The sequence below is a fragment of the Aquila chrysaetos genome, chromosome 11, assembly GCF_900496995.4.
Source record: "Aquila chrysaetos chrysaetos chromosome 11, bAquChr1.4, whole genome shotgun sequence".
Lineage (NCBI taxonomy): Eukaryota > Metazoa > Chordata > Aves > Accipitriformes > Accipitridae > Aquila > Aquila chrysaetos.
The window spans coordinates 3193747-3210495 of record NC_044014.1 but is presented as its reverse complement, the minus strand read 5'-3'; the positions used below and the strand labels follow the sequence as shown (position 1 = coordinate 3210495).

Here is a 16749-nt window from a genome sequence, read left to right as displayed (position 1 = left end):
GCAGGACACAAAATCCCGTTGGAACATAGAAACCTTCTCTTTCTGATTTTGCGCATCAAGGTACAAGATGTCGCAAGATGTTCCTTGTTGTATTTTCTAGGACAACGCTATGCTAAGAGAGCGTGTAAAGATAAAACGCAGCCTTAGGCTGTGAAGCTCTCTGTTGTGCTTCCTCTGGCCATTACCGTTTGAAAAATAGAAAATGCTCACAATTAATCTCTGTAACCACCCGTGCGTCCCGAAGGTCGGTTAGGTAATCTGAAAATACGGCAAAGAGAGGTCTTGCGCAGGTGAACGTTTAGTGTGCGTTCTCCCTTTGGTGAGTACTGCTGCAGAAATGGAAATTTGGGGTCTTTTGAGGGGAGAGCAGGTAACGCGAGACAAGGAGCAGAAGCTGGTGGCTGCATGGCTGAGGCTTTTGGGGTAGCCTGGACGTGTCGGGCAGCCTCTGTGTCTCGCTCCCTCGTAAAAGGGACATGGGGCAATGTTCGGGGTTTGCGGGCGCATCGCTGAGCTGGTGAGGGAGGCTGTGCAGTGTTACTGTGTTGGTTGGATTTGGAGAACCTGCTCTGTAATTCCAAATATTTTTGCATGCTGATCAGATTTTGAAATGAGATGTTTCTGCTTATTGGTATTAGATTTTGGGGGGTTTTTTAATGGTGGTTCTGTTTTCCTTTTTAAGGTACGGTGATATGAGAAGGCAGATTGGTTTTGAAATCAGGGATATGTGGTATAATCTGGGTAAGTAGCCTGAGCGCCTGTTGCTTAATGCTTTCACTCAGTGTTTGCATAAACTAAGTTAGAGATGAAATGAAAATGCTTTCTCTTGAAATAATGGTAGGCTTCCAGAAGGCATTTAAAAAGCAAGTGATTTAAGAAATAAAGCCTCCTCTGCACGCTTATTTTGCCGTCTGGGTAGATACATAACTGTAGCCAATGTTTACATATCTTCTGTTTTTTCATGGTATTCAACCTCATGGTAAATAAAAAGAAACAGTTGTGGTGATACCTGTTGAATGTTTGTTTTTTTTTTTTCTCCTTAAAAATATATATATTCACACATATATGTAGACACATAGATGTATACACACACGTACACGTGGATGCAGTAACTGAGACGGTAACAAAATGAACATGTCCAAGGATTATCAGTAACTTAGCCTGGAAATTCTGCTTAAAGTTTGATTGTCAGTCTTGTTGGCTGTATCAGAGTGACTCAGGAAGATCAGGAAAGAACGGGAACTTGGACATCCCTGGAGTTCGTAGGTAAATTAGGCATCTCTGACTATCTCAAATCTGTGCTATTCTGTGGGTATCATTTTGCTATAGGGGGATTGAATTTCATGAGAAACTGAGTATTTACTGTGACCTGAGTGTACTCATCTGCCAGATTTCATTTTCCTGAGCTTAACAGCAGAGACACTTTAGCTCCTCTGAGTTTTATCAAAAGTTCCTTAAATTATCAGAAATAAATGCATTTGCCACTTCACTTATATCTCTAGCTGAACTGTTGTTGCTGAAACTTGAAAAAAATCAGCATATATAAGAGAAGGGAATGCAAGGGTTCATAAGTATTTGATATCACAGAGTTTGCATCCGCTCTGCTGGAATGATGAGAAAAGGCTTCTGAGAGCAGCTGAGTTCACTTTTTATTGCAAGCATCTTTCATGAATTAAGTGTCTGGAGAAGAGATTAAAGCATAGTACACACCTGATACGTGACTTGACAGACAGTATCGTGCCTGATGGTGGGTCACCCAGCTCAGGACGCTGGCAGCCTCTTTGTTAGTAATTAGCCAAATCCTTCCCTGTTCCAGGCTTACAGTCCTGTATTCATCTGTTATCTTTACTAATTTTTCTAGCATCTTTGGATTCTTAAACTTTTCCCAGAATTTACTGGACTGAAAGTAGAAAAGTTTGCATACATAGTTACGCATCTGGCTGTTCTTACATGAGGTTATTTTATTCAGGCTGGGGACTGAGGAGTGCATTGTGCTTTTCACTACTGCTGCTGGCACTGGCTGCTCTTGGACAAGTTACTTAGTTGCTCTAGGGTTCAGTTTTTCATCATTAACAGGGAGATGATAATAATTTCCCCTGGAGTTTTGTGAATCGATTGGCATGAGGGGTGGTGTTTTCTTCAATATTTCTTTCTGTGCTGTCATGAAAGCCTTTTATTTTTAATAGAGTTTTTATAAGCCGAGATTATCCAGGTAGATGACTCCGTGACCTCGTCTAGCTCTAACGTCTGTGATTCTGTAAGTGGCTGGGATCATTAATGCCAAAATCTCACATGTTGAGGGAGTCAGTAAATTGCTGCTCTTCCCAACAAAAGCTGCAAGAGAAAGGTAAACGGGAGGCAGGACCCCAATCCGAGGCGGCCTTTGTACTTCTCATAATGAGCAGCTTGCTTTTTCTCATCTTCTTTGTAATACAGATAGTCCATGCTGATCATGTTTAACTTCTGGCTCTTCACCAATCTCATGTATGTCACAGCATCAGTTAAGAAAGAATTCTGACTTACCGCTGCAGGGGAATTGATTGGGGGGTGCTTGACACTTTTACCTTAGAAGTTGCACTACATTAGTCAAATTATTAATGTATATGTTCAGAAACAAAATCAGAAGTGAAAAGCTATAATTCTTGCATATGCTCGAGCGTATAATTTTTATGACTATGCCATTGTGCATAAGATATGATGAAGCCAAACAACCCTGACTTTTGATTTATGTATTAAAGGGTATGGATAAGCCTCAAAAATTAATATTTTGTCTCATCACTTTTTGTTCATAAATACCATGATTAACATATAATGCCTGCTGAGTTAAAACTCCCCAGTCGGGAACAAGACAGTCCTCTAGCTGTAGTGCGGTGTGTTTCTGATGCAGTGGTGGCTGCAATATTCATACCTTATAAGTAGGAAAAAAAAGCGTGTCTAGTAGAGAGCAACACTAGCTAACTGTGTGCACACACTTTAAATACCTGTAATTTAGGAATAAGATTTGTGTTTTAAACAGGGAACCGCATATGAGAGATCCAGCCTGACAGATTTTCTATGTAAGTCCTAGTTGTAGCTGTCCTGTTTGATACCCTGCTAGATTTGATCATGAAGGCTTTAGATTTGAGTGCTCTGATGCAGCAGCAATGAGGATGGCTTCGGGGAGCCTAGTCCTGGTGTGCAGAGCCCCCGCTGCGTTGCCTTTCTGAAAGCGCTGCAAGGCTTTTATTTTCTTGCGTGCACCAAAACCAGTGTCTATTAGTCTTTATAGGCTTTTTTTCCCTTCCATATCACAACCTGAACTTTAAAATAATGTATTATTTTGAGTCACTGTTTTGTTGGAACTGGAGCTCCTAGGACCTTGGTGAGGCAGTAAGTATCAGAGAAGCATAAAGGAAGCCGTGGCCTCTGTCTTGAAAATGTAGGGACTCAAACAACACGTGCTTAAAAGCATTATGTGATGCAATTTAGTGTATACAAAACACAGTTTGACACTAGGTCACGTGTACCAGTTTCCAGTGGTTAGTGGTTTCAACAGTTACATGTTAAAGAAATTGCGGTGACATTTAAAATAATGTCCTTGTGGTAAAGCTGGTCAAGAAAAGCCAGCTCAGAAAACATTGCTTTTATTGTTGACATCTGAACCAGCTAGAGGGAGATGGAAAAGTAAAATTTGTGAAGATGAAGCGAAATGGTTGCTGCTGCTGTCCTGTCCTCCAGCGAGCTGCCCACTGGTCCGGCCCTTCCCTCCAAGTGCTTTACGTCAGAAAAGGTGTCTTGACGGAGACGTTAACGTCGTCGGAGGGAAAGCCAAGGTTAAAAATAGATATGAACTTTGAGTGTTATATAAATAGAAGTCATTACAGATAACACTCTCTGAATTAGTCATGCATGTTCAGAGCTGACCCAAGTGAGAGGTGAGGTTACTGGCAAATTATTCAGGGTTTTTTGTGTCCCAAATTTAAATTAGAAGAACCTGGGAAAGGAAAATCACACATTATCCAATAAAGAAATCACCTTGGTTTGGTTTGCATAATGAGGTCTGTTTCTGTTGTGAGCAGTCTGTAGGAGTACGTCTCATGGCAAGGTAGAAGCCACTGCAAGGAGAAGTTTTTGCATGTTCAAAAGGATACTTTTTTTGCATGTGGTTCTTAAAGCAGCTGCACAATTTGGTTTTCAGAAGAGAATCCTCAATTTTCTTCCAGACTTGTCACATTTTGAGTCTCTGCGTGGGAGTTCTCACACTCCCGGGAAAAGAAAAAAAAGGCGAATTCATTGTTGGGTTGTTTATCAGAAAGTGCTGCCTGTGACAGGCAGCTGGGATAGATGCTCTGGAGTGCCAGAAGAAGATCGTTTCCTTTCGTGTTTTGCTCTCACGCTTTCTTTTGTGGCACAACATCGCACTGGATCACATCATCGTAGCGAACACGTGCGTGTGCGTCATCGCATCACCGATGGGTGTCGTAGCGTCAGAAGGATGCCGCTCAACCCTCTCCCCTGTCGCCAGATGGTGGACAAACCCTTTCTCCATGTTACTCCTCCCGCATGCTTGATGAAGAAAACCAATCAAGATGGCTTAATGTTTTAATTGGTGCTGCCCTGCCTTCCCGTGGTTGCTGCCGGCCCCTGCTCCTGCCTGCGGGTAGCCGCGCTGCGCGGCGAGTGCTTTGCATCCAAAGCAGGCAGCGCCGGCTGTGCCGCCCTGGCACGTCGTTCTCCTTGTTTTTCTCCGCAGCTGAGCTGCGTAAACTCTGGGGAGAGCCACCCACGGACCCACCAGACGATGAGAAGAGCTAGGTGGGTTTCAACCAGCAGACGAAGGATTTTTTCGCAGTACAACGTACAAGTGATTTTCATATTTTCTGCTGATAACTCGCACTTGCTATTCCCCCTCCCAAGTCCTTCTGAATTTCATATTCGGAGAAGCTCTCTGTCCTCTGATTTAAAAACTCTGTTGCTGATTACATGTGAGGCAGAACCGCTAATAAATACAGTTGGTGAACAGCAAGAAGGCTGAGTGCGTGCGGTACAGCTTCATGGGTGGTGGGGCTGGCTGCTGCCGGCCGGATCCTGCGAGGTCGGGAGCAAGTCCAGGTGGCCAAGAAGGCCAACGGCATCCTGGCCTGTATCAGAAATAACGTGTCCAGCAGGAGCAGGGAGGTGATCGTCCCCTGTGCTGGGCACTGGTGAGGCCGCCCCTCGAGTCCTGTGTTCAGTTTTGGGCCCCTCACTGCAGGACAGACACGGAGGTGCTGGAGCGTGTCCAGAGAAGGGCAACCAAGCTGGTGAGGGGCCTGGAGCACAAGTCCTGTGAGGAGCGGCTGAGGGAACTGGGGCTGTTTAGCCTGGAGAAAAGGAGGCTGAGGGGAGACCTTATCGCTCTCTACAACCACCTGAAAGGAGGGTGTAGTGAGGTGGGTGCTGGTCTCTTCTATCAAGTAACTAGTGATAGGACGAGAGGAAATGGCCTCAAGTTGCACCAGGGGAGGTTTAGTTTGGATATTAGGAAAAACGTCTTCACCAAAAGGGTTGTCAGGCATTGGAACAGGCTGCCCAGGGAAGTGTTGGAGTCACCATCCCTGGAGGTGTTCAAAAAACGTGTAGACATGGCCCTTCAGGACATGGTTTAGTGGGCATGGGGGTGTTGGGTTGACGTTCGGACTCGATGTTCTTAAGGTCTTTTCCAACCCAAACAATTCTATGATTGTATGATTCTAAGTCCTGCAGCCACCTTTGGCTCCCGTTCACATCGGTGGAGGTGCTGATGAGCGCCTCGGGAGGTGAGGTCTGTGGCTCTCCGTGCCTTTGTCATCAGATCAGCTCTTCAGTGAGTCCTTTTTTGAGCAAGAAGTTTAAGTGGACCCAGAGAAGAGGAAAGGGGATCAAAGATTTAAAAGAAAAATATTTTGTAAATTTGCCGTTTTTCACATCTAAAGTTCAAAAGATGTTACTTACTTTTCTGAGGGAATCCCTGTGCTTGAAGCGATGGAAAAACCCACCGTGGCACACGGAGAACTTCGTGACATTGAATTTGTGCCTGACGAATAACTTTTGTCACTATTATTTGTTTTCTGAAATATTGACTCTGACAGTTTTCGGGCATAATACAAGAAAACTGTCACCTGAGAGGCCGAATGCAATAATACTTGTAAGAGAGACAGAGGAAAGCTTTACGCCTCTCAGTTGATATTCCTCACCAACAACCAGCATTGCAGCATCATACAAAGTAGCAGTTTTAGTTGAGTATTAATTTGCCCTAATAGGATTGCTAATGCTAATAGGATTCTGAAGTTTGCCAAATCAAGTAACTTAAATTATATCAGCTAAAAAAAGTAGCGTGTTTTGTTAGTAAAGGATTTCTTCTTGATTATGTTTGTCGAGATTTATGTAAGTTCTGGTCAAAAGCGATACTGCTAATTAAAGACTTCCACGGTTACTGCCGTACTGGTGTAGTGCAGTGGAATATAAATGAGTTAAAATCTGTTGCTGTCATATACCACTGGTAACTGCAATGGGAAACAAGAGTCTTAAAATGGAGGAAGCTGAGGGCTCGTTAAATTAGCTCCGCTCTGAAGAATTCTGGTCTGAACCACAGCAGTGGATGCATAAACAGTGTATGAGCCTGATTGTATACATCCATTCCCCTTGCATTTGTGAGAAACGTCACCAGTTGTGTAGTGAGGTTCAAATGAATCCCAGCCTGTTGCTGAGAGGGGAATGTATTTGTATTTTCTAAACTGCTGCCCTCAAGTCCTCTGCCTGGAGTTGTCCAGTGCTGTGCTACACTGCTCTACACCAGCATCTTTCCGTGGAGTTGTTGAACGGATGATTTGCAGAACGTATAATCTGCATCTTCTACACTTTAGCTAATAATATGAACAGTAACTAGATGTTTTTAAATAGTCCAATATTTATTAGGTGCCATGTTCCTGTTAAGGTTTAATTTCTGTTCCATGTGCGGAGACCGTAACAGGGAGGGTTGGGGGAGGTGCAGTTTTCTCTTGGGAAGATAAATGTGAAATAAAGTTTGCCAGGCAGATCAGCTCTCGAAGAAAGAAGACATATTGTCGGCTTGGTAAGATGTAGTTTCGTGTCTCGAGGCTGTGTAAGTATACACTCATGGTGACACTTTGATAGACTGACACAGAGAACATTTTGTACGCTGTGGAAGATACAGAAGTCTAAATAAGTTAATACAAGTGATGTGCCTTTTAGCCTCCTTCTCTGCCAACCATAAGTTGTATTTAAAAAAAAACCTTAAAACTTAATATCAGTGTGAAATATGGGTTCCTCATGGAAAATGTGGCAAGTTCCAGTTTGACTACTGATTCAACAACTCTTGTTAATTTGGGTTTATACGTACCACATACTTCCCCTCTTGTGGCATAAATAATAATACGTGTTTCAGTAGAGTCAGATCTTGAAAAATACTTTCTTATGCTATATGAGAATTTATTGATACAGTTTTTATAACAGGAATCTTCTACCAAAGTCAGTGGCTGTTCATTAACTCTGAAATGCATCTTTTCTCTTAAAGGTCAGCATAAAATCAAGTTCATCCCAGAAATGGTGGGACCTATCTTAGAAATGACGCTTATCCCTGAAACTGAACTTCGGAAAGCTACAATCCCAATCTTCTTTGATATGATGCAGTGTGAATTTCATTTTACTAGAAGCTTCCAGATGGTAAGCAGTAAGCTACAGATATTTAAAGTTTGTAAGAAAGATTTAATTGTTCTTTGACAGAACATAAGAATTTTTGTGATTTCTTGTTTTTCTAAAGAAAATATAATTATGGATTTGCTTATTTTCTATAACTCTTGAGTGGCTATAGAGTTTTCATCTGTTGGTTTTAAATTCTTGTTGAAGGATAAATTTGCATGCAGTAAATGAAACCTTTCGTTATGATACAAAAGGAGAGCAAAGACAGATGTCTTAAATTTTCACTGTGACTCAGAAAAGGAGTCTACTTCTGAGTTAAATTGGACATAAAGGAAGCCTGATAATGTGGCAAAAGAAACTATAACCTGTAAGAATTTATCATCTCTGGTATCTTATAATTTTGATACTCTTTACCATTTTATGGATTTCGAAGAGGAAAAAAAGGTATCCAGTCAGTGTCAGTGTTTCTTCACGCTATACAGGTGCTGCAAAATCTAAAATACTAACGTAGTGGTTTTATTCTGTTTTATTTGCTGAGGGAAGTCCTTGAATAAGCACACACAATCTTACCCTGATAGCATCAACTTTTGAGAGACAAGTGGAGTGAAGGAAAGTTTCCTGACATCATTCATTTGACCTTCTTTCCTTTGAAGCTTTGCCTTAATATGGATTGAGTATAAGACTAGTTAGGCCAGGTAGTGTTATGGTATAAGCCAATGTAGGTCCTTCACACTGAAATTTCTGTCAGTTCAGGATATGACCTTGTGAATTTTGCAATAAAGTTTGACGTGTGTTGTTTACTTTTTTCCCTTTATATTGGCAGTTTTCTTTCTTGGATGAAAAATCTTAACCTTTTCCATATTTTTTTGTGAACTATTATTCATAACCAGCTCTTAATAAATCTGTAGCCAGAGTAAATGAATATCTGCGTGGAGAGACTTAAGCAAGGGAATGGCATCAGCTTTATTACTTTGATTTGTTTTGTGCTGGATGGTGTGTGGAAAGGTTGTGAACTGTATTTTAGATCCATCCAATTACTGCATAATCATTCTTTCTTATGTTTGACTCCGATGATACTGTAAAGATTGAAATGCTCACTGGGATGCCATTTAAACAGTTTCCTGTCAGATGCTCTCTTTTGTTGCTTGTCATTTTTTATTTGTACAATTATATGGATCATGAAAAATCCGAGGGTAACTTTATAGCTAAATTTATGGCCCTATATTTTCTTGACAGAAGGAAACCAGCTTTGTGTGGAATAGTTGGGTGATTTTAATAAATGAATGTCTTAAATATTTCACACAAATTCTTTTTGCCTTTTGAGAGGAAAAATGCCTCATGCTTAAGTCAGAGCTGTCTTGGATTATAGGTGCTCAACATATATTTCTTATGTCAGTATAGCTTCTTTCTTTATGGTCATAACATTGATATGACAGGTGCAGTGGTAGTAAACCTTTTTTTCAGTGCATTTGAACTGAACAGTTATGTCTAACGGGGAATAATCAATCTGTCCATTTACAGTTTTGCAGATAATGTAGTTATATAGATTGCTGAGTATCTCAGATTGGTCTTTGGGGAATGAAGATCACAGCTGGTAAAAAGCAGAGAATTATAGAGAAGTCTAGGTTGGATGGGACCTCTGGAAGTAATCTGGTCCAAACTGGGCCTTAGATTGGGTTATCTGGGGCTATCTGAAGCTCAGTATTGAATATTTCCAGTGAGGGAGGTTTCACCACTTCTCTGGGTGACCTGTTCCAATGTTTAAGACTTTTCTTCTTATATCCAGATGGAAGTTGCCTGAATCAACTTGCGCCTGTTGCTGCTTGTGTTGTCACTGTGCACCCTTGTAAACAGAGTAACTCCATCTCGTCTATAACCGCCTTTTAGGTGTTGGAAGGCTTGAGTCTGCTTTTCTCTAGGCTGAACAAACCCAATTCCTTCGATCATTCTTCAGGCCAGGTTCTCCAACACTCTGCTAATCTTGGTTGCCCTCCATTAGACCGTGTCCAATTTGTCAATGTCTCGCTTGAGCTGGGGGAACCAAATCTGGATGCAGTATTCCAGCCATGGACCAACAAGTGGAATAATCCTGTTGATCCTTTAGCTGTACTCTCGTTGGTGCAATCAAGGACACATTTTGCCCCCATTGAAGGGACACACTGCTTCTTCATGTTCAACTTGGTGTCTGCCAGGTCCTTTCCAGCAGCGCATCTTGTACTGCTGCTTGCAACTGTGCCATCCCAATTTCAAGACTTTACGTTTCTCTTCCTTAATTATTACGCAGTTTCTTGTTGGCTGTCTTTCATGCTGTCAGAGTCATTAAACCACCACCCCTTGGGATCAGCAATTTAGCCACTTTTTCCACCCATCTCATAGGCTGTCTATCCAGTCCATATCTTACCAACTTGTCAACAAGTATGCTGCTTTGGGAGACTGTATCAAACACATTGCTGAGGTCGAGACAACCACAGCGCTTCATCCACTGAGCAGATAGTTTCATCACAGAAGGCAGTCAGTCAGGTTGGTCAGATGCGATTTACCCTTGGTAATCCATATTGGCTATTCCCAGTCACCTTCTCACCTTTCGTGTACCTGGACATAGCTTCCACGAGAGCTTGCTCCATGGTTTCCTCAGGAACTGAAGTGGGCCTGCCTGGCCTGTAGCTTCCCGGCTCATCTTTTTTTGTCTCTTTTGTGTTTAAGTGATAGAAATACATATAAAATCATTTGTTTAATGATTGATTGTATGATTGATTGTTGATTGATTGATTGATTGATTTGTTTAATGATAATTGTATTGTATTACCAGTACCTAGGCAAGCTTTCATACTTAATGTGTTGGTGTAATGTACTGCATTACGTCATTTATATGCAACTACCAATTATCATTGTCCGGCACTGCTTTCAAAGAGAACTTCAAAATTGAATGGTTGGCTGCTGTTAAACTAATCTTCCAGAAATCCAATTATCTAACCTTATTAGTCACATCAACAAGGGTTTAGATTGGCTCCACTTCTCCAGCAGATGTACAAACCTCATGATTTGTGGGGGAGGAATTTAAATTTTTTGCAGAACTTGAATGCTGTGATGGCTTGTGTTATAAACAGACAGCTTTCCCCATGGCGGTTTTAATTTCAGTATGAATTGGTTTGCCTGGTAAAACCAGTAACAGAATGGGGTTTTTTGTTCTTCCAGTATATATAGCCCTGAGAAAAAAACAGAAGATAAATTCCTCTCCTTCTTACAGAACTAAATTAAAGGCCGACTGAATTAAAAGCTGGAGCTGCCCATTTTTGTCCTCTCCCCTTAAGGTGCTTTGAAGCCTATATAAGGCTTCAGAGTAGCCTGTACCTCAAAGCATGAATCTGATACTAAAGTCAGAGTGGGACTGAAGCTTCCCTATAGAAGAAATGCCTCCTTCTCCACTCTGCTTTCTTCCCTTTGCCTGTTTTACTAGCGAACCCTCCAGATCAAAGGGAATATGTCTCAGCCACAGGAGCGATGAAAGAGAATTGGTTTGATTGTTCAAGGCCTGGTCAGGTGAATGTGATGGATCCCGTGGTGACAGCAGGAGAGGAAGTTCATCATGAAACAATCGTTCAGCTGAAATGAGGAATTCAGAGCATAAAAAGCTCTGACCTCCTGCTTTTGCTGCCTGTTCCTCCCGGCTGTCACTTGCTCCAGCTCCATTTCCTATGAGCACTCCTGTTTGTTTGCCTACCCAAAACTTTTAACTTACCTTTTCTGGACCTGTGTCATTGCTGATGTGATGTTCTGCTTGCTTTGGGTTGAACCCATTCATAGAGATGTGCCGGTGCAGGACCTGGTACCATACACAGCGTGGAGGAGGCAGGGGGAGGTGTTGGGTGGATTCTCCCTATCTCACGGCACTGCATCATAATATGATTTCTTTGAACTGATCTGGTACAAATTAATTAGTCGAAGTACCTTACTTCAAGAGCCAAAAAAACCTATTAACAAAATAAGGTAAAGGAATTGAGTCAGAAGCACTACCCCAGCCTGTCTTCCCCAGCATAATTACATTTGCCATCCAGTAGGAAGGAAGGAAGGAAGGACCCTTATCCTTCAAAGTAAAATCTGAGGGGTGTACCCCCCACTCTGCAGTAGTGAGCAAGAAGAAATGAGAAGTCCCATATGTCCAGATTTCAGACTGAACTGCATTACTAAGGAGAATCATCAGTGTCTGATGGCGTTAGCATCAGTGGCATAAGCACACAAGCTCCAGCATGTGTTCTTACCCTGTTAGAGTAAGTTGTGTAAAAGTAATGATCTGAGGAAAGAGCTCCCAAAATGCAACAGTGCATCTTTCCTGTTTTCTGCAAATTAGAATGACACTTAGCATAATGGAACCATAGCCGAGAAGATAGAAAAATAATATAGAAATGCATAAGCAATGAATGCATAATGCAGAATCATATAGAAATGCATAATAAATGAATCCATAATGCAAAATCATATAGAAATGCATAATAAATGAATGCATAATGCATATGATTACTAAAATAAAACTATGGGGGCAGCTAAAGTACCTCTAGCTAGCATTCTGTTGTGAAGAGAATTAAATGAGTAAAGACTAGAAGAAATAAAGAGGAATGCTTTTAATTCATGTCTAATATTTAACAATAAATCTCAGTATCATCAAATGGTCATACTAGCATTTTTATTTGCATTGTAATTTCTTGTTGGCTATCAATGAATTTCAAATTCATATAATTCTCCTTAATGAGAGGTACCTAGTTTATCTGAATCTCTCTTGACTTTTGTAACCTATCGTTCCTTATTAAGTCTTTTTACTACTTCTGAGCACTGTGTTAACGTCTCTTTCCCTGTCCTATAGATTTGCAGACAGAACACAAGTTAATGACTTGTCCAAGTTTCTCTGATGCTGCAGATTCTCCTCAGTAATCCCACTGAATGTGCAAATTCAAATAAGTCATCCCCCACAAAGGATTAATTTCAATAAGTAACATTTTTAGTTAACTGTGGTTGAAATGTAAATGTGTAAGTTTTTCTTGTTTACTGGTCTTTTGGAGAATATTGGTATTCTTCCCTCACCCCACCTGAAGAGCAAGGGAGAAGGGTAATGCTGTAAGTCTAGAGACCTCCAAAATCACCTAATATTAAATGGCTGCCAGATCGTTTGCCCACCAGAATGCTGTGGGAAAATCGGAAAGGGAACAGATGAAACTGTTGGGAATTACCGCCTACTTTCATGGCAGCCTTTGACCAAAGTTTTACAGTACTTGTGTGCTATTTCTGCATTAGGACTAATTTCTGGTGGTGTTATCTGTCACTTGAATTTTATATGGCAAATTCATTATTATCCCATATCAAAACAAATTTATAGCAGCTTGGAGGATTGAAAGTCCTCCTCATCTACGGCTAGATTAAATTGTCAGTCAGTGCTAAAAATATAGCCTGACCACACTTTACGTAAACCTAAAACCAAAAGTGATTAGTTGAGCTGACACTTGAAGATGCTAGATAGCTTACATTGATTTATTTTCTCCAGACGGGAGATTGTAACAGACAGATGAAGTAGTGAATATACTCTTTGCTCAAGTTCAAACACATGTCCTAAAGAGAAGCTGAGATCTTGATCAACTGCAAGGAAAAGTTGATAATAATTTCCTGTAATCTTCCTAACATCACCCCTCAAGCTTTCACTGTCAACAGAAGGATGTGAATCTAACTCATTGATGGTGCCAGATATACCCGCTAAGCCTCCAGAAAAAGCCTCAGCAAGTGCCATTGGCTTTAACATAAACATTGAAAAATTGGCGCTTCTTCACTTGAGAGTAAATTCCATCACAATATTTGCTGGCCTACTTTGTGCTATTCTATGCATTTATAAAAAAAAAAAAAAACCGAAAAAAAGGAAAAATCGAGACTTTGTCAACAGATGCCAGGTGCAGTGCCCCAGAGCCATTAGTTTGTGCAACTCCAGGGCCACGTTCTTACTCCCACCGTGGAAGACAATAGCTCCATAAACTTCAACTTGTGTTGGAGAAATGTTCTTCTGTGGCAGGACCGCAGAAGAAATTTTAACTATGTTAAATAATGTTTAGTCATCTTGCTTGCATGATCTGCGTCATATCGATTCCTTGAGAAGTATCAAGAGTGACTGAAGAGCAAAGATATTGTTAATAGTCCTTAAAACCCCAGAAATGCCACACAGCTAGTTCTGTTCAAACCAAGAGGGCCGTTAGGAAGATGGCCCAACAAAGCCTAGATTTACAAAAATTTAAGTAAAATTGATATCAGGAAGATACTCAAGATCCTGTATGACAGATGTAATTGCTCTTCTTCGTCTGAGTAATCTCTTACTAAAAAATATATCACCTGAAGGGCTCACACTGGCAGCAAGTGTCATTTTTCACATTGGCATAGAAAGTCAATTTCTCTCTGGTCTCATTAGAGAACATGAATTTTGTGACTTCTCTGTTTCATCATTGTGTTGCTTCAGTGTTTTACTTGACATGTCCTTGTACTATGGGAACACGTTTCAGCTTGTGTTTGCTTCTTAGAGGGGGTGGATTGCATTATTCTTCCTTTTCTCATTTTCCTGTCATTTTTTGAATAATGGATTCATTGTATTAAAAACCTTACTTCACTTCACTTTTCATTCATTTCTTCACAAGGAAAGTAGTGAGGGAGTGGAACAGATTATGCAGAGAGGCTGTGTAATCATCCATCCATGGAGTTGTTCAGTACTTGGCTAAGCAAGTCACAGTTGACCTGATCTAGTGTTGGCAATAATTCTGCATCACCTGGGAGGCTGGACGAAATGACCTTCGAGGTCTCTTCCAGTCAGTGTTTCTATGATTCTGTGGATTATTTGGGGAACAGAAGAGCACATCTGCAATGTTTTAATCTGAGGTTTGGGGTTTCATCTTTATAACAGTCACACATAATTTAAAAAATTGTTTTAAGATGGAATATCTGTTGTTTGAGGACTTGGTTGATTTTATCGCTTTCTGCATGATACAATCTGAAGTTCGGGTTTCCTGACAGCTCACGGTTCAATTGACTTGTCCATGTTGTTAGACTGTATCCTGAATTTGCTCTGAGCGGTAGGTGAGCAGGACTTTTTCTGCCACTACTTGTCGTGATGGTTTGTAGTCACTGAGCTCAGAGCAGAGATTTTTTTTCTCTGTTACACAATTCTGGTGGGCTGCCAGGTAGTGTGTAAAAATAAATTTCCCGACTCAAATGCAGAGGACAAAATGTCTGGGATTGCACATGAAGGTAGGAAATGATGTGAACGTTACTGCAGTTAATGCTGAGAAGAACGTGGAGCTTGGAAAGGGGGACAAAAACAGCGTCCTGGATCTGACTGAGGATTTTTACATCACTGCTGTTGAGCCTGTTAAGATGTTCAGAGATTGCGTTGTCCCAGCAAAGAGGAGTATTTTGGCATTGTTGCAGTTTACCAAGCAAATCCTTCGTACCAATGTGTATTTCTCCCTAAAAAGGATTTTTTCTTAGCAAAGCAGCAACATCTCTACAGTCCGTGGCCACATTTTGTACGCAGGTTCAACTTGGCCAGCGTGTGTATGTTCACAGCTGCGGTGGGCTTCAGAAAACGACCTTCCAGGAGAGCAGGCAGGTACCTCCAGCTGTGGGGGTGGCCGAGATGCTTCTCCTCGCCCTTACTTGCTGCAGGCTTTTCTCTTGCTCTGCCCAGATTTACCTTGCCCCTCGCATGCAGCAGTTCTTTCAGGAGAAAGGGTTTGTGGCAGAACTACGGGCATGTCTGTCTGGTACTTGGTAGAGGTGTTATGATAACCTCTCGTGGCCGAGGTGGGACTGCGTGGGCAGAGCGTACGTTGGCAGAAAGAGATCGGTGGTGGATATAGCTACTGCGCCTCCTCAAAGCGATGTAAATTAAGGTGCTGAAAAGCACTTACCGTCAGAGTTTCATCATGACGTAAGTCCGTTGGCAAGAGTGATCTCATACTCCTCACTGAAATAAATCCGCCAGCAGAATTTCACAGCGTGGGCTAAAAAAAAATCCCGTTTCTCTTCCTAGCTAAACCAATGTGAGCCCTGCTGCTGGCTGGAGATAACAACTTGTCTTCCCCAGCTCCCCCATGGGGCTGACCGTGTCCCCTGTTGTCCCCCCTGCCCCTTGGTTGCCGCGCTGAGCGGTGATGCTGCGGCCAGGGCAGGAACACCAGTGGGGTGGCCACGCATGGCACCTGCTTGCCAATGGTGGTCCCGTTGCCCGGGGGCCCGTTATCAGCCCTTGGCGGAGGCTGCTGGGCTGGCAGGGCTCTCTGCGGGGATTTTTTTCTTCCTCGTACATAGATGTTGATTTTTGCCTTTCAGCGTAGATATCAGCTACATCTTTAGCGCATAACCTCTACTGCAGCGCTCTTTGAGGTTGTCCTTGTTGCCTCATTGCGGTTGTTGCCAGCGAAAGAAAAGCCTGATTTTGCTTACAGGCTTTTAGCAAAAGCTTGCCTTCCCCAGTTAGAGCAAGCCCCTCTGCTGATGGGGCAGCATTTGGTGGCTGTAACAGGGGAGCTAATCCTGTCGTCACTAAAGTAGGTATTTTGAGCGGTGGAAATAATTTATAAAAAACCAAGAAATGCTGTTATCTTACTGGTACGACTTAAGAGGTGGGGAGTGTAGCACTGGGAAGGAGAGCTTGTGGCTCGAGCAGAGGTGCAAGAGCGGGTCCGTAGGCTGCTGCTGAGGCCAGCGGTTGTGGAAGTGCGTCCTCGGTCTGGAAGGGTATCAAGGGACAGGCAGTCTATTCTTTTTCCCTTCGTACATTATATGCCGTTAATATTAACTGCAGATGCAAAGTACATCTCTTGACATTTACAAAATGTTAGTACGCTTTGTTCTTGTGCAGGTGGCCCTTTGCTTCTCCTCGGAATAGTTAGGGACTGCTTAAGCCAGTGACAGTGAAAAAACCTGAAGGCAACTGTTCTGTCAATAAACTCCCACTCTGACTAATGGGCTCCCTTTCCCCTGCCGCAGGCTTCCTTCTCACCCGGGCTCTTCTGCTGAGCTCTCTTGACAGTAGGTTGTGTCACTAACGGTGCGGATGTCTCTGCT

General features: G+C 42.1%; 1 protein-coding gene across 2 annotated transcripts in view; it reads left to right on the top strand.

The window, feature by feature from the left end:
• DOCK1 (dedicator of cytokinesis 1) overlaps positions 1 to 16749 on the top strand; it is a 320074-nt gene that overhangs the window by 236056 nt on the left and 67269 nt on the right. For both annotated transcript variants that reach the window (XM_030029725.2, XM_030029723.2), the window contains exons 32-33: positions 683 to 741; positions 7535 to 7683. In XM_030029725.2, coding sequence (XP_029885585.1) covers positions 683 to 741; positions 7535 to 7683 — 208 coding nt within the window. The remainder of the gene's footprint in view (positions 1 to 682; positions 742 to 7534; positions 7684 to 16749) is intronic.